This window comes from Betta splendens, chromosome 24 (genome assembly GCF_900634795.4).
Source record: "Betta splendens chromosome 24, fBetSpl5.4, whole genome shotgun sequence".
In the NCBI taxonomy this organism is placed as follows: Eukaryota; Metazoa; Chordata; class Actinopteri; order Anabantiformes; family Osphronemidae; genus Betta; species Betta splendens.
This window is the reverse complement of record NC_040901.2, coordinates 9,134,710-9,158,681: the sequence shown is the minus strand read 5'-3', so window position 1 is coordinate 9,158,681 and position 23,972 is coordinate 9,134,710. Positions and strand designations below refer to the sequence as shown.

Genomic DNA, 23,972 nt, shown 5'->3' with positions numbered 1-23,972 from the left:
CCTAAATCAGCCGTCGTGTGTTACTGTTCCTCGTCGCTGGGTGGCGCTGTTTTACGCGCGGCGACCACACGCTCGTCTTAAGTTTTTCCCCTTTCCACGTTCAGTAATCTGACACCCCCCCCCCTCAAAAAAAAGGCTGAGCAGAAGGATGGACCCTTAACTGGAAGGACGGACGGAAGGAACAGTCATCCGACGAGCGCAAGCTTAGCGGGACCGAGCCGAAGCCCGACGCTGTGCGCGAAGACCGAGCCCGTGGCCACGGCGGCGGTGCGCAGCCGGAGCCGAACCCGAACCCGAACCCGATGACCGCAGAGCGAGAAGTTTCACTCCCCACGCGCGGATGGGTGGCGTTCCACGGCGACCTGTGAGGAGGAGATGATGAAGAATTTCAGCGGCGGTCCGCTCCACAACCACCACCACAAGCAGACTCCCGGTCAGATAAGAGAGCGGAACCACCGCAGGTCCGGCGTCCTCTGTGCGCTGCCGTGGCGAGTTTCCCTGCGTGGTTATGGTTTCTGCATGGCCGCGCTCTTCCTCTTCTGCTTCGGCTCCCTCGTCTACCAGCTGAACGGAGGACCCCCCAAAATCCTCCTGGACATCCGGCAGTACCTCGGTAAGAACTTTGCCTTTCCCCCGCTCGCGCCTCCGTCGTGCGGCGCGTGGAGCCTTCTGCGTGTCAGGACGCATCTGATGCTCCAATGGAGCAGCGTCTCGCCTCGCGCACGGACACCGTTGACCCCCACGCTGTGCCTCGTCCGAGTCACACATCACTCGCCGGCACCTCCACGCGCACAACCGGCTCCTGCCACAACCTCCTATTGAGCCCTTGTCTGAGATTCGACCCAGCAGGATTTTTGGACCGAACGGGGGAGGAATGCGCTCCCCTTTGAATATCGGCTCCGACTTGTCGGAGCATGACTGAGATTTATTGTGGCAACTGTTGGGGTTGATACAGTGAGCGGGTCGCGGCTGACAGCTCCGCGTCTGCGGCCGCGCGCCCGACGCGCGCGTGGAGCCGAGAGAGACGCGCAGGGGCGCAATGAGCTGTTCGTGGCACCGCCGCATGTTGCTGGATCTGCGTGGACGTCTGTCTTTAGTCTTTGCAGTCGGAAGTGGCTTCGTCTCTTCAGGACTTGATAAACATCTGAATGGGAGTCAGCTGTTAAGCCCAGAGGTCACAGTGGTTTCCGCACACACAACCTTTATAAGACGCCAGTTAAATTGAATTGGCAACATGTTGCAAAACAAATGCTGCAGAACAACAGAGCTTAAACTCTGCTCATAATTAACGTGATCTAGAAGTTGCTGCATATTCGTTCATCTTATTTTTAGAGTCCATTTTATATAAGATTGTGTATTTGTGTGTTATCACCACAGACGTGCACGTGTCTGTGTGATGTGTGTCTGTGTGACGTCGGCGTGTGTGTGGAGTGGGTTGACGGCGCTGCAGCAAACCCACTGGGATGTGGATGAGGAGCGCCCTCCACTCACTGATGCTGAGGCAATGAGCGCGAAACCATCGGACCGGCGTGAGGTTCTGTCCTCGGATCAGCGCCGCGGCTCCTCCAGTCTGGCTTCGTGGCGACTTCCGTGAAGGTCGGAGGACGTTGGAGCAGGCGTCACATGTGGTCTCCTTTATTGTCCTGGTTCTGCAGAACCCTGGAGGAAGTGCAGAAGATGAAATGATGCTGGAGGGAACAGTTATTCTCCTCATGGTCTCTTTGTGACCTTCCTCCTGTTAATTAAAGAGCTCTGTCTGTTCGTCCGTGAATGGAACACTTTTCCTGCTGAGTCAGGAACTGGATGCGAAGCCTAAAAGGCATCTGCCGAACACACCAGCAGGAATAAACTGGAAGCAAACGAGAGAATCCACAGTTAATCACCGTGGCGGCTGTAGTGAGTCCAGCGTCGCCAAACGAGCACCCTGGTTCTTGTTATTAATATTATTCCTTGACCCGCGTTGTGTTGCTTTTGGCTGCGCGGTGCCCAGATGAAGGCCGTGATTAGTGAATGTGCGTTTCTCTGCAGCGCTCGCGGAACAGAGGCGGTTTTGTTTGGGCGAGCGAGGCGAGAGAGAGGGAGCGCGGCGTCTCGAGCACGTCACTCAACGTATAGCAGCCCCCTGAATTTACTGTGTGTGTGTGGGGGGGGGACTTGGTTGAGCAGGGGCGTCGGACTGGAACGTGATTGAGGAGAGAAGCCCTTAATCCACAGGTCACACAGCGAAACCTGGGCTCAGGGACGGATTCGCTCTAATTATCCGCCGCTGCTGCTGGTTGGTTAATATTGCACACAGTCCTGCTTCAGCTCCGCGGAGGAGAGCGAAGCACCCAGAGTTCACTACCCCCCAAATTATCCACTTATTCAGAGTGATGTTTCACGATTAGACTTTTAATAACACTTAAGTGAACAGGTCCTTGCCCGTGTGTGTGTGTGTGTGTGTGTGTGTGTGTGTGTGTTTCCAGTTCCCAATCATAAATCCCAAATAGTGAATGAAGTTGGTGTGGCTGTCAGTCTCTCACTAAACACTGCTGTGCTTCTCAAAAGGGCTCTGTAGCCGTGAAGCACACACACACACACACACACACACACACACACACACACACACTGACGTTGCCAGAGAGCGGTGGGCAGACTGTGGGACTTGCAGACTACAGGGCGGTGTTGGGGATTAGACAGGTATGTGCGGACAGGGATGAAGGTTCACGGTCTCCTCCTCCTCCTCCTCCTCCTTCCAGCCTGTGTCTTATTTTTATTTCTGCTCAGGAAGTGGGTGAACGCCACCCTCTCAGTTCAGTTGGGCGACTCAGAGAGCGAGTGTGAGGGAACTTTAACCCCTGACCTTTAACCCATAAGCGGTTCCATATCCTCGTTTGACCCGACACATTCAGGAGCGGCTCTGCTGCGTGAGCCAGGTGCTCAAGTGTGATTTTTGGCGCGTCGGCTCAAAACGCCCACTTCCTGTTAAAGAGCATTAAAAACCGTCTGAGTCACATTTTGGTCCTTCGGACTCTGTGTCATGGACTAATGCCATCAATCCATCCAACACCTCCACCTGACGAGGCTCGTTAAGAGCCTGTTCCCTCTGTCTGCTGCAAACTGAGGCGACCCCCCCCTCCCCCCGTTGGCTCGACGTCACCCCCGCCCGGAGGCCAGAACCGCCCCACAGCGACGCGCTGCAGCCTCTGTTTGTTTACCTGCTTTCTGATGTGCGCGCCAAGTTAGCTGCGTTCAGGGGTCGTTAAAAGGGTAGGCGCTTTAAGTTTCCCTCTTAACTTACTGTTTTAGCCATCACCCCCCCCCCCCCTTATACTGTGGCTCAGCGTAGCACCTCATTTCAGGCATTTCCGTCACTGTTTAATAAAGGTCTTTGAAGTCCGAGCTGAGGTCTGTATTGACGATTTAACACATTATTATGGCCTGGATTCTTCCAATACGAACGTAAGCTAGCTTACATTGGGCCTGTGATTACCTAATGGAGGCAATTAGCATTAGCATGGCTGAGCGGTGGCTTCAGGCCGCTCCAGAGAGACGGGCGAAGACTAAAGCAACATAAGGGCAATTATGGTTTATTAGCGCATTTGTTTTCACCACAGCAGAAGAGCTCCTCGCTGGATGGGCTTTTATAGCAGCAGCGCTGTTAAACGGCGGCTGCTCTTCGAGCCTCTGAGTAATGATGGTTACGGCCGGGGAGGAATCCCGGATTCACTCTGTGGGCGATGGTTTTTGAGGAGGCTGCGCTACTGGATGTTTACTCTGCGTGCGACGAGTGACTCATCAAATGGAGGCAAATTAATAACGAGGCCGGCGCAGGAAGCAGCACGAGTGGAGTTCCTCTCATTGACCTTTCAAACAGAAATTGAATTGAATTCTTTGAAGTGAATAAATGTCTTCACCAAAATCTATTTCTGTAAAAGCTTCTTCAGTCCAACGTTAGGGTGTGAATGTGTTTTTAGGTTCTATTTCTTTCCGCCTTTTGTTCCGCGGATTCAAGACGACACCGCACATCTCCTGCTTTGTTTCTGATGACTTTGTGTCGGTGTGATGCTGCGTGACTCAGGGCTCAGCCGCTGGGTTGGACCCTGGCTGACGCTTGTATGGAGGCGGGTCGGCCTATCCCATAATTTAAAAGATCAGAGCCAGGATAAATAGAGGCCTGGCGACGAAATTAGGTGTCCGCTCAGTACACGAACATGTCAAGGGCCGCGCTTTAATCAAACCTCGACCTTCGATGCCTTTCATGACAGGATTAAAAGCACTAATTGCAGTTTGCTGATTCTGGACGTTGGTGTTTCGTCCTTCCTCATCTCCGTGTCCTCCGCCCGCCGCCTCACCGGCTGTTACGGGACTTTTAGAAGGCGCGTTGCCTGGTGGTCCGAGGCGCACCTTGTTGGAGGAACTCCGGCGATGCACTTCACCGCGGCGCTGTCTCGCTTCATGGCAGTGAAAAAATAAATAGGTCTAAAATAGCAGCCGTAAGTATACGGCGGGGCAGATAGAGCTGCGATGCCCAGCCCATGCTGGTGAAACCGCCACGCGCCGCTTTGGGGAACTGCGAGAAGGTTTAATTTAGCCCGCGTGCTTTTAGGTTCAGCCGAGTCGAAGGAGAAATCCAGTCGCAGTCGCTTCCTAGAAGCGGAGGAGGTCTCTCGTTCCATCTGCTGTTAGATCTCCCGGCTTTGAAATGCCGGGAGAGACAAATGACCAAATCCCACAATCCTCTGGGCTTTAGCTGCACAGGTCGCCTCCGCAGGTGTTAACGGTTCTGCTGCCGCAAAACGTGACCGACGCCTGAAGGCAACGCCAGCTGTGACTTTCCTTTGGCACCGTGATGCTAACACACAGCTGATCGTTTCCCACCACACCAGCAGACGAGCAGTGAACGCCACATGACTGCTGCCTATTATTCTGCATCTAATTAACCTGCTGTCGTCTTCGTTACACTGCAGCTGCATTTGTTTTTACGTTGACGGCTGGAAAGGCTGAAAACTGAACAGAGGAGCTGTTTGAGATGCGCCCAGCAGGTGGTCCCACTGACGGAGCATGACAGTAACAGTAACCCGGGAAATGCACCCCATTTCTTAGACGAGTGCGAGCGATCGGCTTCACCGGACAGATTTGTGCGTCGAGAGCCCAGGGAGGAGGGGGCGTTTGCTCTGAAGATGGCCCTAAAAGCATTTTTGAAATGTTGGGATGGAATGTGGTTGTTCCCTGTGGAAAGCAAACCTCACGCCGGCCAAATATCACGCCTCTGTCCCAAAATGTGCTCCGTCTCTCAAACACGCCTTTGTAACATGTCCCTCGGTCTCACGCTCGACTCTCGCGTGAACGGACGGCGAAAAAAAGCGCTTCATTATCTGAACCTAAACCCGTAACACTGTGCAAATGTTGTGGTCTGATGGAGAGACGGCGTTTTCCAGATGTCCTGACGAGACGTCGTCCAAAGTTAACAAAGTCTTTATCCTAAGACACACAAACAGCCAGTGTCCAAGACGTTCTCCTATTTAGAACAGAAGCGGGATTGTGAAAAGGGGAAAGTTTCACCTTAGTTACTTAGGAGCCGTTCGTGGAGGTTTGGGAACTCCGTAGTAAACAGGAGGTCAAAGGTCACGCTGGTTGGTTTAGCGCTACATGCTCTAAACAGCAGTCAGTTGTCAGGCCCTGTTTCACTGGCCCAGGTCCTGCTTGTGTAGACTTTCCACTGGCTTGGCCCAAAGCAGCGTCTTCAGCACCAGTCTGGACGGGACCGGGCTGAGGCGGTGCCAGTAGAACCTGCCTGTCCTGTAAATCCATCCACCCCTCTGCCAAAGGCTCTCACCCTGAGAGCGGCCACACTTGGGTTTAATCTTCATCCAGTTCCTCTCCTCCCTTGTTCTGTCCATCTGTTCCACTGCCACTGTCTCTCCTTGAGTCTTCCTGTCGTGTATCTCTCCTTTCACTCCGTGTTGTTTTACTCTCTTCCTCCCGTTTCCTCTCCTGAAAGTCTCTGCATTAAAAAAGAACGAAAAAAAACAAAACACAAACGTCCGCATAAATACTTTCCTGGACAGCAAACTCTGGGTGAACAGATGCCGCCTCTGTGTTGTGCAGTAGGTTGTCCACACACACACACACACACACACACACACACACAGATGTGCCCCTGGCTGCGTTGGCTGCTTGGCAGTGCCAGCTGGAGCGTTCGTGTCTCTAATCACTGCAGTTCCATTACAAACCCCACCGCATGATTTGGAAAGCACTGTCTCCCTCAGCGTTCATGTGTCCTCCAGTCGTTCATGTACCTGAAGGCGACGTCCCGGGCGCGAGGCCACTGAATACAAGCGTCTGAGCCTGTCACGGGATTTTTTCTTTCTTTCTCAAATGTTTCATAACAATATTTTGTGTTGTGTCTCCAGCTCAGCGTTGTCTTGTCTATAATTACCCGCTCTGTTCTAATGAGGTGTTTCTGAACCGCTGAACACGAGCTAGCGCAGCACGGTGCGCTTGGCTGAATTAAAGGGAGTCTGGTCTTTGAGCGAGCGTTTCTGGAGCCGCTAACACACAGAACATCCAGGAGAAAATCAAACCGGATCAGGAACCGGTACATTTTGCTTGCTTGGGCAGGTCCATGTCTCATTGCAGCGTGTGGACGTATATTGAGAATAGGAACCCTGACAAATAACACAATGAGGACCCCTGTGGCTTGATCCAAGTATAGGACCCAATCTGGGCCCATGTGGGTTGTTCTTTGCCTTCTTTCCTGGCTGGAAGTCGTTAGTCCGCACCACTTCAACCGCGCATGTATGTCCAGGTTTCATGAATCAAAGCTAGTTATTTCTCCGCGTGTCGGGGTCCGGCCCTGGATTTGATGCTCGGCCGATGTTTCCGAGAGGTGAGGTGAGGGTGAGAGAGTTTCAGGATCAGGGTGAATCGGCAGCGTTGTTTGCTTACGCACCGCATCAGAACAGCGTTGTGTCTGGCTCAGCAGGGGGCCTGTTGGTCCTGTCCCAGCGTAGTAAAGATGCACATCCATCACCAGTAACGCTCACAGATGTAACGCTCCTCTTTTACCGACAGGAAACTCACGTAATAAAGAAAATGAGGCTCCTAATGGCCCATAATGGATGCATTCAGGTGTATAATAGCTTTGTTGACAGTAAAAACACTATGATAAAGTACGTTGTGGCAGTTTAAGTTGTTTTGGACCGTCACAATCCCAACATCATCAGACGTAGCATTAGTCTGTTAATGTTCCTGCTTGTAACTGAGAGGCTTTTGGTTTTGGGCCGTCGATGAGACAGACGAGTCGGTTGAGACTCTACACTGTGAACTCCTCCAAAGCCTTGGAGATGAATCGATTGGATTCATTTTTAAACTCCCTGTTAGTCACTGCAGTCTGTTTCAAAGGCTTCATCTATAAATACTTGTTCGCCGTTCTTGGATATGGGAGCCGCCATCTGCTGTTTATTGCGCGGTTGTTGCTCTTTGCTCTCCTTTTTTTGGCCACTGTGCTCCAGTCGGGGGCCAAACGCTGTTCAGCCATTGTCGCTCAGCAGACATCCGCTTCGGCTGAGAAGAGCATTTTTGACTCCGTATTAAGGAACATCCCTTCAACTGGAACGCGGTGCAGCACAGGCAGGAGCAAGTTTTCGAGTACGCTGATGATATACGAGACTTCAAGTATTATGCAGAAGGTCCGCAGAACTTCACCGACATGTGCTCAACACATGGAAAATGCTCCGAGTCTGGCACCTGAACGTGTGTGTGTGTGTGTGTGTGTGTGTGTGTGTGTGTGTGTGTGGGAGGGATGAGTTTCAGGAGGCACTGGGATGTTGTCGTGCGGTACCAGGTGGCCTGCCTCGACGCACATCCTGTGGCTTCTGGTCTGTACAGTAAAAATGGACTCATTTCTCACTCGCAAATGCGCACGCGTTAAAATGTCATGGGGCCGAACGCGCAGGTCCTAAACGGGCTGAGCGCTAAAGGGCGTGGCGGCGTCCCGGTCCAGCGGCGGTTGGAGCTGGCACTCACCGGCGGCGCGGGCCCAGGCGGAGGCCGACGGCAGCTTCCGTCAGACGAGTATTTGTGTATGAAGGACTCAGGCGTGGAGGTCAGCGCTCTGCCTCCGTCCACTGTGTAATTAGTGAGCGGTCTGAGGTTTCACATGTGAAAACACACACAGACACGCACGGGAAGAGTCACGCAGAGAATAAGCATCACGTGCAAAGTACGTGGAGACGATCAGCGCGTGGACTCGCAGTCGGGTCGACTCTGGCCTGGAAGTGAGGCCCTGAGGTCCAGGGTGGCGACTGCTTCTCACCCAGCGACCCCTGGCTTAGATCAGTGATCACAGACGAATGATCTCCGCTCACGTTTTCTCTTTCTGCCTCCCGACTCTTGTCTCTCTCCGCCTCGCTGTTCCTTTCACTTCCTCACTGGAGTTCGAGGCTTCGCTCCACACAGGCGCCTTTTATTCCCTCTGTTTATTCTGCATCCCGCGCTCCGAGCCGACGGGGACGGCCGCCGCTGCGGAGACTGGACGCTAATTAGGTGCTAGCTTCGATCCTTTAGCGCCAACAGTCGTCGGCCTGTTTGGCGTCGACTGTTGTGATGCATTCTGTTAGCTCTGCGGCTAGCGAGCCCATTACCACAGCTGGTAATTATCATTTTCGATTTTCACTGCATATGCACTGAGACGCACTAGATATGAGCGTGGAGGAAATCCCAGTCAGGTCTTCTATCCCTGCGTGAAGCCGTCCTTCCTGGTGGAATCATTATGTTTGTCTGTTGAAGGGATCTCAGGCCTTCGGGGAAGCTCTGGCTGCCAGATACTGCTGTTCATCTTCTTTCCTGACCGCAGAGGACACGCAAGCGATTCGATAGCATTTTGTTCCTGTTTCCTTTTTGCTGTCTTTCAGTTCCTCCGTTCTTTCCTCACTGTGGCGTCAAATGCGGCGTCTGCTTTTCCTGAAGCTGCTTCCTATGTCACACGTCAAAGCCCAGAGGAGTTCAGCAGCGGTGAGCGAGGAAAGTGTCAAAATGTCAAATTATTCTTTAAGTGATTTATTAGTCTTCAGGCTCATCCAGGATCTTCACAGATGTGCAGCTTTGAGGGACACACCTAAAATGTGAAATCACACGCTGGGAGACGTTCTATAGTTAGTAGAGTCGTGAACAGCCGGGGCATTTGCCGTGTCACAGCAGGGGGTTCGTCACCTTCTGTTTGTTCACAGCGGAGGAGGGGGGAGAATCCTGCACAGCCGTCCTTGTGACAGGCCAGCAGAAATACAAAATAGATGTTGGGATCTGGTTCACCAACAGCGGTGCAGGATTTGGCTCAGTGGTGATTGTGCAGCGTACGCGCCCAGCTCTTTGTGTGTTCCTAGATGTATCTATAGCACGCCTCATTTGTGACTCAGCACCAGTGACTCGGAAAACAAGGGGGTCGGATGTGTAGCCTTTCCACAACTGGTTGCTGTCTCACATTTGCTGTAACGAAAAGTGTTGCAAAAACAGAGGTCACATCACGTGCAGAAAGGAGGCAGAAAAGGTCAAAGGTCAATCAAGATATTTGGGACATTTCATAAGAATACCACTGTGTGAATAACCAGCATCAAACAGGGAGATAATGAGGAGGCTCAACAAACAAGCCGCTGTTTAGACAGATTCCTTAAAAAACTGATTGAGTTTGGTTGAGGCTTGAGGCCAAGGGAGCTGTGTTGTAAACAAACAATTAAAGCAGGGTGTTTTTCTAGCTTTTTATTTTTTTCTGCGAGGCAGAGACTCCACAGCGGAGCCAGTGTGCAGATAAAGCTTCTTGACGGGCTCTGTAAAACCAAACTAGCTTCCCATGCAGAAATGAGCAGCTAGCGTCAGGACGGCGCGGTGGTGAGCGCTACGCTACGCTAGCGCCGCGGCTGCTTAGCATACCCGTCTGCATGTTTACAGAGAGGCCACCTTTGATTCTGCTGCAGTCATAGTTAACCTTAATTGTGCGACATCCCACATCAGGACACCCGCCTCCTTCCTCGCGCAGAGCCGTGTTTGCGTGCAGCTGTCACGCTCGGCCACTTATGCATGATGAATTTCCACATCTGCTGTGTTTTTCACTAAACTGGTGTAAAGCAACAGTGGCTGAGTAGTTGCCCAGTGGCGGTTGGTCTATAATGGGTTAGCCACTGAAATGCAACAGCTGTAGTTGTACAATGTTCACCATAATTATTCCTCATCCAAAAATATTCTAAAATGGCTCTGATTTGTTTTCCGGACAGTTTTGGCTTCGCCTCATATGATCTGCATGTTGTCCTAAGTCACCGTGTTTTGTATGGGAGCGATTCCTAGTTTGCTGTGAATTGGCTACGTTTTTACCTAAAGGTCACGTATTGGTGCGGGGGATCATATGTTGAAGAGCAACACATCTTGTTAATAGTGTAGTTACTGTATCCGATGTGTGATTCATTCCAGCTAACAGGAACTAACATGCAGCTAAAGAAAGAAAGTGATTCATGCCATTTCCAAGGAACTGATGATTACATGCAACTCTGAGCCATCACTTTGCTACGGAAGTGGCTCAGTTTAGAGTTTGTCAACTTTAATATTTGAAACCTCCCATTATGAGCCATTTAGATCCTGAGCCTTTTGCTGCATTGAGCTCTGCTTTGCTGGCTCATCACTTTAGCTGCACTGTACCTCCCTGTTGTATATGCAGTGGCAACCACTGGTGTCCACAAATAACATGCTGACTGTCATCCTGAAGTCTGCCAACCCTGTGCATCTGGGCTCATGTACAGGATGCACCCGTCTTACAGCACTGCTGCGTTTCAGTAACCAAAATTGGAGGGGAGCATCAAGTCCACAAATTAGTAGTAGTGTCCCTACCAAATCTGGGTCCTGGGCACCTGCAATAACACGGCCCATCACGGCTCTTCTATTTCTATCACAGAGCTTTCCAACCATTGTTGATTCCCCAGCGACTGAGGGGTGATGTGGAGCATGTGCAGTGGGTGGAGACCCTGACCCTTAGCCCAACTCCCATCTGTAATTAGGTGGATGGGTCGCGCTTTCAGTTTTAATGGAGGACCACTCCCTCACTCCAAATCAAAGGGTTGGGTGACCACACACACACACACACACACACACACACACGCGCATGTATGCAGCCCGTGCTTGCTCCATTATGGCACAACTGTTTAGGACTGTAACCATAGACGGGTGTCTAAGTTTAGCTGGGTGCGTTTGACACAGCTGGGCCCGAACTGAGTTATGCAACTTTTAACTGCAGCTCAGACTGTTGAGACGGGGATCGGTCAAAGGGGCCAAAATCTGTTAGACATTCATGCCCACCCTTGGTCATGTTCAGTAGAAACGATGTCCTGTATTATGAGGCGCACGCGTTTGATGCTTCGGGGACAAGAGGGTTTCTTCCTCCCAGACTGAGAAACCTCTAATCTAGTTCTGCATAGTTGTAGAACATTCCAGGGCAGCAGCTCGGCAGGCTTCCATTTGTGTCCCACAGCAAAGTGAGGGCTCCGTAACTTCAGCCCTGCTTCTGTGTTGGCCTTCGCCTCAAAGGCCATTCCTGTGTGGTTTCCACTATTCTGGGACGCGCTCGATCTCCTAAGCGCCACTTACACAGGTCCCCGGTTCGGCCGAACAAATGAAACGGTCTGCGCTTTAAATGCATGTTTATGGACGGCCCGAAAACAAGCTGGAGCATTCCTGAAGCAAGCAAGGAATAAGGGGAACATTCCAGAAAGAGGCAAAACCTCATGTCTTGCCCTTGTACACACGTAAATATCTCTTCGTATTTCACTTCCTTTTGCTTTAACAGTTGTGTCTTTTATAGTTGAGAAATAAATGTTTACACTTGATCATTTATAGTTTGCGTGCAACTATTAACAGTGTATCTGGTCTGTCATGTTGTGGTGAGCTGTGAGCACATTTATGCTAGTTTTGATTGAGCCTCACGCTTCCTGCCAGCTTTCCATTAATCACGTTGTATCCACGCAGAACAAAACATCTGCGGCATTGATCAACTTCATGCCCGTTCTCGTTTCCCCCTCCGATTCGGAGCCTCCGCTCGCAAACTGTAAAACGTGGCGTGATTTGTGGGGATGTTTTGTTGTTCGCAGCATGTGTTTGTGTTTTGCCGCACTTTCTCAGCGTTAGCGGTGACAAACAGCGCGGCTACGTGGCACAGATGCGCCTCCCGGACGTTTCAGCCGATTCTGTCGATTAGCGATGTAAGGACTGCGCGTTCCTGTGTAGTCGTCCGGGGTCGAGGCCGTGGATCTTGTGACGCTTTAATCCAATTAACCACTTAGCCGCGATCCAGTGCGTACCCAGTTTCCAGTTTCTGCTGCAGAGACACCCAGTTCCCACCCTCAGCATGAACCAGCAGCAGCCATTCAGCTGATTAAGACTGTTTTGTTGTCGGTCCAGTCAAGAACATGAGTGGATGCGATCCAGCCAAACCCTGGTTGACGAGTATGTCAGGAAGGGCTTATTTTGTCATCTGTGTCTACATTCCCACTTGAGTGCAAAGCAATTTTAACTTGTGGTTTTTCTGAAAAGTTCACAGTAAAGCCCCAGTTATTAAACTATGGATTAGTCATAAATTATGTGCAGGGCAGCAGCAAAAATCCAGCCAGAACATATAATATGAATTTACGTGACCTCTTTAATTCAGTTTGGGAATTATAAAATATTTCTTAATCAAGGCAGAGTCCCATGAAAGTCTGAGAGGGGACAATGAGGTCAATGAGTACGCTGAACTGCGCGGCGTCTCTTAAAGTTCACTTCCCTCTCTCCGTGGGTGGTGGAGGTGGAGGGCAGATGTCGGCTCTTAGGAGGTTCGTGCGCTGGAAAAAATTAGTTCCAATCCTCTGTCCAAAGCGCTAATGAGAAGCACACACGGGAAGCGGGGAGGAGTTGGACGTGCGGCGGGAGGTTTGTCCAGGATGGATGTGCGACCGATGTGTCGCTGTCCTGCATCGACGGCCCTGCCGTGACCTTGAACGCCTCAGGGCAGAGGGGAAGCTGCGTTCAGGGGCACAACCTGGACGGTAACCTGGTTTACTGTGCGTCTGCCTGGAGAGAAGGCCTCAGTCTGGAGCCTGGGCCTGGATTTGGAGCTTGAGCTGAAGGGCGGCACGGACTCGCTTGAATGAGCTTCCCAGTGGAGCAGAAGAACAGGGCTTGTTAACTCATTACATTTAAATGGAATTATGTTAGAAAGGCATGGTGGTGGTTTTTGCTGCAAAGAGAAAACGACTGTGTGAACAAGTCCAGGCAGAATCTGTCAGAGACGTAACGTGTGCTTTCTTCTCTCGGCAGGTGAGTCCACGTATCTGGACGACCACGGACCCCCTGCCCCCAGAGTAAGTCCTGACCCGCGGACCCCCTTCGTCTTCGAGCCAGCTCCGTACATCCAGGCTGGAGTCTGTGTGGGCAAAAGGAGCCAGTGTCGGCGCTGTGGACAAAGCCACACACTGGGGCCTTGTGCTCATCCAGCTGCGTCTCTGCGAACGCCCCTCTTTCTTTTCCCCTTCTTTAACTTATTCGTTATCTCCGTCAGATTTGGGTTTCAGCGCTCGGCGCGCGATCATTTGGCTCCGGCAGCTGTTTGGGTTACGTTAGTGCACGCTTTCACTTTGAAAAGCCCATTCTGGCCTCCAAATCAAAGCAGACGCGAGCCTCTGCTTGTTTCATACTGACAACAGGGAAAGACTATTTATCCAAAGCAATGTGTGGAGACGTTGATGGAATTTAATTTTAGGGAGATTATTAAAACATCAGTCCTTCACTCAGAATGTCAGTTTGACACAGTAAAATGACTTTCTGCCTATTCGGAAGAGAACAAACTAAGCATGAAGGTAATTAACTGCGCTTTGCTTCACCCCGCTTGCGCCGCAGCGCGTGTTCGCGTCCACAGTAGCAGCTTTGCTCCGCGCAGCCACGCGGCCTCCATTAGCAGCGACCGGGCTGACACTGATTACACGTTTGGCCACGTTGATTGATTCCATTACTTTCTCCTCCCCGTCTCCCGGACAGACGGTGCTAACACCACGTCAGCGGCGCGCGCCGCGTCCGCCGCGTTTCTCATTAAGGCTCTTGTTGACATTCCTCGGCCGTGAGGTCGCCGCTGCAGCGGAGGTCGGCCTCATCGCAGCACGTGTGCAGAAGCTGAGGCGCTGGTAAAAACAGGAAAAGGTGAAAAAAGCCAGTTAAAGGCTCGAGCTTAAATGAAGGCGTCTGAAAGAGCCACACAGCTCCCAGAGCAGGCACCACAAGAAGGTCGACGTGTTCTCATGCTTTATTTCACAAAGCACATCTCCCAATACCGTATGATTTAAAATTTTTAAAACTTAAAACCACTCTGAACTGTAGCTGAAGTAGAAAAGAGTAGAGAAACAGTCTTTTGAGCCTCACTGTAGCTTAAATTTTCTATAATTAATGCACTCATACATATTTTAATTCACTAATTTATAAAAAGTTAAATGATAACGCATTATTGATTATTCAACAAAGCAGTTCCAGCTCCACGTTACAGTGTGTGTTCCGCATGGTCAAGCAGCTACTTCCTCTCAGCTATTAAATAGCTATTCATCCTAACTCACACGGACGTGCTCGGATGGAAAGTGTGCTGTCACAGATGCTTAGTGCACGGCAGGACGACTTCCTCCTCCTCCTCCGCTGAGGAGATGAATGGATCGCTCGTTAGGCTGTGCCCCCGAAACCTCAACGCGCTGCGGCTGCGCTCAGCTGAGAGCGGGGCGCAATTAAGTCAGCGCTGGATGCAGTGAAACCGGCGAAGCGCTGTTTGAGCGTGTCATACGTGCGTGCACCGTCTGCATCAGGATGAGGACGGTTCCATAATTAGTGGTGGGCTGCAGAGTTCAGACACAGGAGGACTTATGTGCACGCAGGATCAGTGAACCATGAGTGTAAAACGGGTCCAGGACTGCTCCAGAACCTGTAACCAGTAACAGACCTGTTACTTCATTTATTTATTTATTTACAACATTGGCAGAGTTCCTCCTCACTCACTCGTGTGAGTCCTGTGTTGTTCAACACGGGGCTGTTAAAGGTCTGATGGGTTCATTTGTGAGCAGCTTCCTGCAAATCATTTCTCTCTCTCTCTCTTCTGAGACTCTAGTTACTTAGTAAACACCAAAGAATGTTCAAGTGCTGTCCAAGAGAAGCATCTCCTACAGTATCTTCTCCTAATATTTTCCCAGAACTGATGGAAAGTTTCATCACAGCTCATTTTTAATCCTAATACAAAAAACAAAACAAACATTGATTGTACATTGAGTTCTAAGCGATGTCACGCACATCGATGGAACGTATATAAGCACCAGTGGATTCTGCTGCAGCAAATGCACCCACTGATTTAGCTTGCTCGGCAAAATGCTTCATTTCTGGGAAAAGACCACCAGGAAGTGGGATCAACGTACTAATTACCTGTCTGTAGATTGATATTTATTTATACGCTTCACTTCTGCGGTTTATCTTTTGAGGACTCAGACGTCCTTCACGTCATCAGTCTTGCTTCCTTTTTCATTCGCCGTGACCGTCATCCTGTTACTTTCTATGATTCTTCCTGGAGCTTTGGCAGACGCTCACACAAGTCTTTGCTTTCTTTGCCTGATCTTTGGTTGGACGGGGCTGAGTGGTCATATAACACAGACCACAGACTATGTCGTATTCATGCCAACCTACTATAAGAAGGCATATATTTAAAAACATACTATACTATCGCATATTTTGGACGACCTACTATAATAAGGCATAATTTCAGCAACATACATTGCTATGGCATATTTCTGACAACACGCTGCAAGAAGACATATTTATAACAAAATTGTGATAAAATTTTCACAAAAATTTTGATGACTTAGTATGTTATAGCATATTTTTGACCAAACACTGTAGCAGGGCATATTTGTGACGTCTATGGAAAATTTTTGAAAAAATACTATACTAAATGAAAATGTTTGTCTATAAATAATATACTATGGCATCATTTTACTTAGTATGTTGTCATAAATATTCCATACTATAGTATGTCATTAAAATTTTGCCTTATGTCATGAAAAACATGCTGTGGTGATATAACTTGTCATATAGCAGGGTGTCATCAAACATGTGCCACAGTAGCATGTTGTGAAGCATGTGTCATGTAGGAACCTTTTTCCTTTCTTGCAGGTGCTCCCGTTTCCCAGCCAGGTGGTGTATAATCGAGTGGGCAAGTGCGGCAGCCGCACGGTGGTCATCTTACTTCGGTTACTGGCTGAGAAGCACCAGTTCAACCTGGTCTCCTCCGACATCCACAACAAAACACGTCTCACCAAGCATGAGCAGGTGAGACGCTCATTAAAGGGTTAAAGAAGATGGAGGAATTTACAGATAAATCCTAGTTCCAGCCGGGTTCTAAGTTCTGTATTTGTATTGTTCTGGTTCAATCTGTCTTTCATTCAATGTGAGAACAAGGCAACATCTGTAGTCGTGTGTTGTGCTGCAAAGTGTGTCTCTGTCTTTGTGTTTGTTTGTTTGCATATGTCTGTGTGTTGACTTATGCAGATACGCACATCCACGGTCTAAGTTTAGAAACGCTGGACTCGTCATTTGGGATTCTGGCTCATATCCGCTGTGTTTGGACCAGTTCCCTGCTGGCTGTCAGTGCACTAATGGGTTTGCCCACGGTTGACGTGTTATGTACTGGTTTCCCAAAAGGTGAAGGTGCCCTATTCATCCGGAACTCTGCAGAGCTGCCTCAAATTTGAGGGATACAGTCAAGTGACAGCGGGTCAGACATTTCCAGGAGAAAGAATGAGGAAAAAAAATCCTAAACATTTTTTAAAAAACCTCCAAAAACAGAGAGACAGCCTTTTTATTGTGTGTGTCTGGGTTAATGTGGGATCCTGTTTCCTCCCTCTCACCAAAACCTTAACCAGCAGACAGATGCTCTACAGCCGTAAATCTTGTGTATCTGCATCACTTAGCCACAGATACGTAAACACCAAGAAGTGTCTGACCCCAGTAGACAGCTACTCCCTTGTAGCCTATCAGCAACTACATCTTACTCCCTTTTACAGGTGCTGATAACTTAGGCTTACGTTACATTTTGACTGTGGGACCTGGAGACCTGTTTCCTGTTGAGTTGAATTCTCGGCAACAGTCGTAGCCTTCTGTGGCTTTGGCTCATCCTTAATTTCCCCTGATGAGCCCTGTGAGGACGCTGCAGGGGCTCAGGAAGGAGGGGGGGGGCATGGAGGGGTTTGCAGGTATGCCTGGAATCCCATGCTGTCCTCCACTTTCCCTCTGTCTCCCTGCAGCCCTCCCTGCTGAATGGGAGGGAGGTCTGGCCAGACAGCCCTGAAGGGTGTGTCAGAAAACACACACACACACACACACACACACACACACACACACACACACAGCAAACGTGTTGACGGGTGTGCAGCCTGGGTGTGTGGGGGTGCACACATCTGGGGGTTAGCTCTGGGCTAATTGCCCTTGACTCCCGGAGAGCTCAAATTACATTATTTTAGAGCAGAACTTGTTAGGACCCAACCGGGACACGATGCACAGTGTAATTACATTTTGCTCGTTTGCTTTCTGGCCTTGTTTGTGCAGAGGAACACATGGGTTCGCTGGGCACATGCAGAATCAGTTCAATATGAAGCTACTTAACAAACTCTAATCAATCAAGTGTACTGGATAAAGCCCACAGTCATATTTATTCATTTCTGTTGTCTATGCAGCGCTGCAAAGACTTGGGGAAGTTTGTTTTTCTGCTGAGGCAGCTGAAACTTGGAATAATCACTTTACAAAAGCGGGATTTCCTGTGGTGCCGTGACCCAGCAGAAGCCGTGGTGGTTAAAACTGTCAGACAGAAGAAGACGACACGGCTCCACAGCTGATGAACCCTGCACCCTGGATGAGTTCCAGGGTGCTTTCCAGACTTGGCTGCATTTCTTTATTGAAGGAATCATGTTTCATTAAGAATCTGTGTGTTCTGTTCAGGTGGACCTGATGAAGAACATAAGTTTTATGCCTCAGCCTTTCCTCTACACACGTCACGTCCATTTCCTCAACTTCACCAGGTAACATCAAAACATTTCCATTTTGTTCCATTACAGGCTGCAGCTCTGTGCAGAAAACAACACTTTACATTTGCGTCCGTGTGTCTAGGTTCAGAATAGAGCAACCTGTGTATATCAACATCATCCGGGACCCCATCAACCGCTTCCTCTCCAACTACTTCTTCCGGCGCTTCGGCGACTGGAGGGGGGAGCAGAACCACCTCATCCGCACCCCAGGGATGAAAGATGATGAACGATACCTGGTGAGTCCTGCAGAGCGTGAACAGCTGCACGCGTGAATAAAGCCCGAGCCTCACACAGAAGTTTGTTCCTTACACGCGGCGGAATCTGCTGATTGATGAGCTGTAGTTTTACGGCCAAAAGTTTGCACCTGCCTCAGAGTTTGGAAAGGAGCTTGATGAGGAGGATTTCTTTATCAGCTGTGGTCTGGGGGGATCGTAAATCACAGGCAGTTCCCTCGTTTCAGTCTATGTTTAGCTGTGCATCCTCCCATTACACTGTAGGAGGACTGATAACTTATAATACTATTGCTTAGGCACCAGACGGGACCTCTGTGCATGCTGCAGGCTCACGCCTCTGTTCTTGTGCCCAAAAGGCAATTTTCTCTGTTTTGGGCATATGCTAAATCAGAGTTACAGCTGTTTATGGCTTGAAATACTAAAGCACTTGCGGCATTTGACTGAGCTGTACATTAACTTTATGACTGAGACACTGGCTTGCCAATAAAAGTGCTCCAAATCCATATCTGGGTTGGGTTCAGGCCAGATGCTTCCTCGACGCGGCGCTCAGATGAGAGGTGAATTGAATTGTTGTATATTTCTTATTCGCAGCATTAATCCAGTGCAGACATGTATTAAAAGCACATCCTGCTGCCTTTGAAGATGTCCTACGCGCTGGAAGGAGGCAGATTGGAACGATAATGTTAACCCGGTCTGATTATGATTCCAATTAAAGGCCGGATCACAAACCTCGTAGTCGACATCTGACTCGCAGAGCTGAACGTCTGTGTCCCCTCATGACACGCAGGGGAAGCAGGACTGGCGCTTTCCACTATATCTGGGATTAGCGGCGATTATGGAAAAGCCTGCGGAATTAGGAGCCTGCAAAAACAACAGCCCTGTTAATGTCTAATGAACGCTCTGAGCAGAAACACAGGTTCACCTCGGCCTCAGTCGCCTGCAGCCCGTGCTCAGGATGCTGCAGGAGGCCGGCGGGAGGAGGGAACGTCACTCTGGCTTCAGTCCGACTGTGTAATTAAGTACTGGACTGTTTTTCCTGGAGTGGTGGAGCATGTGAGTTATTAAAGTATGCAGAGCACGGGGGCCCCTCGCTGCAGTGAGAGCAGATAGAGACTGGTGCTGTTTGCTGTTGGTACAGGGTCGAGCGTAGACACACGTCTATAAGGACTGAGCTGTTTAAATGTGAGACTGCAGAGAGTTAAAGGGTCGACACAAAGCTGGACTGCAGCTTTAAGGTTCTGTGGGTTGAGACTTAAAGTACAGATTTCAGGCCCAGGAAAAGAATGTCGGGGCTTTTCAGCGTGTGCGTGTGCGTGTGTGTGTGTCCTGCTAAGTCAACACTCAGATTTAATCGACCGCCCCCTGCTGTGCGTGGCTCCGCCCGACCTGGGCTGCGCGTACGTGACAGGTGTCGGTGAGGGAACGCCGTCCGGTCGCCAGCAGGACCCGCGAGCGTGCGCCGCTGAGACATTCCTGTGGCCGATGGGGATTTTCTCTGACACCACACCCCTTTTTACACACACATACCCTGCGTTCTATAACACACACACACACACCACAGGCAGGTCTGACTCGTCGCTTGGCGTGAGAGCAAACGTTGGACGCTCGCGCCGGTTCCGATCTGTGTTCGCTCCGCGGTCGCGCTTACGCAACGGCCCGATTGGAAAGTGTTGTGTCATCGGTTCACGCTGACTTCATCCGCGCGCCGAGGGAGGCGAGGGGTCCTCCCAGATCGCAGAGAGAGTAGAGAATAGCAGCCATGAACCTGAGTGCGAACAGGAGCTGCCTTTAAAGCGCTTTTTCCCAAACTGAGTGCGTTTTGTGTCGGCCATGTGTGTTTAACTGTGTGTGTAGTTGCAGCAGTGTTCCCAGGGGTCCCCTGAACGTTGTAGCATGGTGGTGTGGTGTCAAGTGTCAGAGGAGAGGCCTCCTGGCAACACGCCACGTACGTCAGGGAAACGCGTCCCCCGTTTTACTTCCTGTCCCACCTCCTCTGTTTTGTTTTTGTGGCTCTCGCTCTCGTTTTCACACTTTCTCTCTCTCACTGCTGGAACACATTAATTGTAGTAACCCATTTCCAGTATATGTTTACTAGCATGGCAACATTGACTGTAATTGCCGCTGTTAGTTGAAGTGTCGACGGTAAATTGAGTTTCTTGTATGTGGTTCACGGCGTCCCAGACGGGAGACGCTGCCAGTAGCTTTGATTTGATTGTTTCCATTGACAAAGAGTTCAGTAATTTGGACAAGAGCTGTTCTTGGAGGTTCCTTTGGGCTTTTGTTTTGGCCTCGCTTTGAAAATTCATCCAAGGTTTTCGCTCCGCCGATCAGCAGCGGGTCCCGCGTGCAGCGCGTAGTGCAGAGTAGACGGTCATGAGGTTCTCACGGACCCTGCAGCTGTTTGAATCAGAGATGCAGTTGTACCACAGTGCAGCTGCAAGGAAGAAACAGCCTGCTGATTTATGTGGCCCCGGCCTTCACAGACGTCCTCTAGTTGGGGAGTGGACTGTTCTAAGGAAGGCATAGAAAATGAGCTTTACATATACACATGTTGACGACACAGTCTCCAGACAGACTTCTGTCCATCACTAGCTTGTTCACATCTCGCTCCCTGGTGAACGTCCGGCCACTGGTCTCGTCTGACTCAACCTCATCTCCACGTTGGCCTCGTCTTTGGCTTTGATCAATTGTTCTTTATTAATGAGCCGTTACCGACTTGTCAGGCCATAAATCTAAAAGGGCGAGCGGTGACGCAATCATTACACTTTTAATTAATTTCCTTCCTCTTTCAGACGCGTTTCAGCTCCACACGCGGGCTTGTCAACACTTTGTGCCTCGTGCATGTTGCTGTACATGCGACCACGAGCGTGTGGCGTAGCCTTTGTCTGTGCGTGTGTGATGGAGTCACTTTGTGGGTTCTCTGGTTTTGTTTCCATGCTTCAGGCTTACGTCACCTGACATGGATTTGAAGGCTGGTTCCACTGTCTGGGCTGCTTTACCCCTTCATATGCACTCGCAGCCTTTCCTCTCTGACGTGTCCTTCCATTATTTACCATATATCACATTCAAACATGGGGGAATTTGATTTTCACACAACCGATCTGAGACTTGTTGGTCATCAGAACATTCCTGTCCTTTAGTCACCAGTGTGGCGTCTTTTTCTGCGTCCCAGCTGCTGAGAGCAGCTGAGGTGAAAGAGCAGCCTTATCTTCATGCACAGGATGTTGTTAGGCAAAGCACTTTGGCTTCTCAGATGTTATCTCTCCAGCAATCACAACGTAGACTCCTGGTGAGGAGCTCCCCCTAGCGGCAGAGTCAAACCCATACACTTCTCTTTTTGAGTTAAACATTGACAAGTACAGAGAGTTTATTTAACTTCTTTTGACTTTCTTTTGGATTTGCCTCCAGGATATCAACGTGTGCATTCTAGAGAATTACCCCGAGTGCTCCAACCCTAAGGTTTTCTACATCATCCCCTACTTCTGCGGACAGCACCCTCAATGCAGGTATGACTCGAACTACAGCAAAAATTAAAAATTAACTGTCTGAATGAACCTTCACTGTCTCTTACTGTCGCTGTGCTTTGCTCAACCAACAACCAGAGAGCCAGGAGCATGGGCTCTGGAGCGGGCCAAGCAAAATGTGCTGGAGAACTACCTCCTCGTGGGAATCCTGGAAGAGCTGGAAGACGTGCTGCTTCTGCTGGAGAGGCTCCTGCCTCACTACTTCACAGGGGTCCTCGACATCTACAAGAGCCCGGGTACATTTTCTTTTAAGCATCACATTTGCTGCTGCGCTTGCTAATGTTTCATGTCTCACGTTTCCAGCAGCAGACTCCTTATTATTTCTCTTTTCCTGCAGACTACAGAAAAATGGGAAACATGACGGGCACGGTGCGTAAACACACCCCTTCTCTGGAGGCGCTGCAGGTGCTGTACCAGCGCATGCGCTACGAGTATGACTTCTACAACTTTGTCCGTGACCAGTTCCACCTCATGAAGAAGAAAATTGGCCTCAAGTCCGTCTCCCAGCCCCCGGCCTACTCACCCGCTTTCCTACGGGAGCTGACTCTTCGGACCCCTGAGCCTCTGGATGAAGACGAGGAGCTGGACACGGACCTGGATGATGCCAAGAGCTGGCTGGTCCATCTCTGAGGGCTAATGTTTGGTGAACATCGGAGGTCGCCAAATATACTAATTTGCCCAAATGGGCCGGCTATAGCAGAAAACAGCCAGAGCACAAAGGGGGTTGATTCCAGCAAAGCGTGGTGTGGATGCTAACGCTCCATGTTACCATCCGCCACAGACTCCTGTCAGGACGGGCTCAGCACTGTGGACTGCAGGTAAGAATAAGTGGAAGGACGATTTGAAAAAAGTACCAAGAACTATGGGAAACAATATAATGCTCAATCTGCGTTGATTTGAGCTTGTTTATTCTATAAAAACAATTTCTGCCATCTCCAGGAGAGATAACTGAAATATTCCTAATATCGGAGCCTGATTACTGTAGCAAAGGACTTCACCAAGACAGAGGAGCCGACTTTATGACAGGGCCAGTCCCAAATGCTGTAGAGATGATATCCACCAAAAACGTGCCAAAAGCATTGTATGTTTGTCGCCCAGGACTGTTATCAGTGCGACAGGAGGAGCTGTGTGACATACTCAGAATATGTTATAGTATTGGTTTATAACATTATGTTTCATTTGGAAAGTATTATTAAATGTAAGTGGGGGTTTAACAGAGCACTCAATTATGAATTCAAAGAATTCCAACGTGTGCACGAGTGACTGAGTTTGACCCAAACCAGCAGTTTTATGAGTTTACGTTCATTACAAGGGTCAATTGTGGAGGCGATGGGCTGGATTAAGAGTCACACACTACAAAGTGTGGAGTGGAATTAGTTTGATCCAAAGTTCATGCCAAATACCAGGGTTTCTACTGGTGCATTACAAGACTATATGCATATACTGCACTTTTTCTAGAGTGACTTCAAGGAATCCCGCATGGAAATGAGGGATTTGGTCACAAAACTGGACACTAATTTCGAATCATGTCATTTTCCAGGTTCATTCTGCTCTGTTCTTGTTCCCAGAGTATGATGGTTTAGGTGGGTCAAGTGTTGCCAGCTCACGTCTCATTGTCCAGCAGCTAATCAAAGTGCATGCTTTGCATCACTGGTCTAAGGAAGCGTCCAGAGAGCAGTAACTATAAGCTAACATGCGACTGTCATCCACATATTTTACTACGCCATCCTAATCTCAGTTGTCTGTACCTTCTTATTGCCATGAATTGTTTTTACATTGTTGTTATTGTTGTTATATTTTATTTGCCAGGTTAATTTATTATTTTGTATTCATTTGCATTCCAATTAAGATTCTCAGGAAGGAAAAATGAATGAATAACTTGATCGTTTGTATTTTTGTTTTCCGGTGACCATAAAATTATTGTTGACAGACGCAGTGTGTGTCTAAAATCAGTTTATATCAGCAGCTGAAGAACTGGTTAACAACTAATTCAGTCCATCATTTTACACAGTCCTCAAAATAAATGTGCTCCAACTAATGCAGCTGTGTGTGATTGCTAACAAAGTTACTTGTTTTACTGCTTGAATCCACAGAACAGGGTTGGACTTGTTTCCCAGCAT

General features: G+C 49.5%; 1 protein-coding gene across 1 annotated transcript; it reads left to right on the top strand.

Annotated features, from left to right (window-relative positions):
• The first annotated feature begins 180 nt into the window (after positions 1-180).
• On the top strand, positions 181-23,890 carry usta (uronyl 2-sulfotransferase a). The gene is made up of 8 exons (XM_029140555.3): positions 181-613; positions 13,315-13,358; positions 16,189-16,344; positions 18,010-18,089; positions 18,178-18,331; positions 21,737-21,834; positions 21,931-22,088; positions 22,190-23,890. The coding sequence occupies exons 1-8, from the start codon at positions 376-378 to the stop codon at positions 22,480-22,482; spliced, it is 1,221 nt and encodes a 406-aa protein (XP_028996388.1). The 5' UTR covers positions 181-375; the 3' UTR covers positions 22,483-23,890.
• The last annotated feature ends 82 nt before the right edge of the window (positions 23,891-23,972 follow it).

Bases quoted from the DNA above. Each gene is read 5' to 3' on its own strand.
- usta (XM_029140555.3), top strand. From the start codon at position 376: ATGATGAAGAATTTCAGCGGCGGTCCGCTCCACAACCACCACCACAAG. The intron at 614-13,314 runs GTAAGAACTTTG...TTCTCTCGGCAG, and splicing joins GGACATCCGGCAGTACCTCG to GTGAGTCCACGTATCTGGAC. The intron at 18,332-21,736 runs GTGAGTCCTGCA...ATTTGCCTCCAG, and splicing joins AAGATGATGAACGATACCTG to GATATCAACGTGTGCATTCT.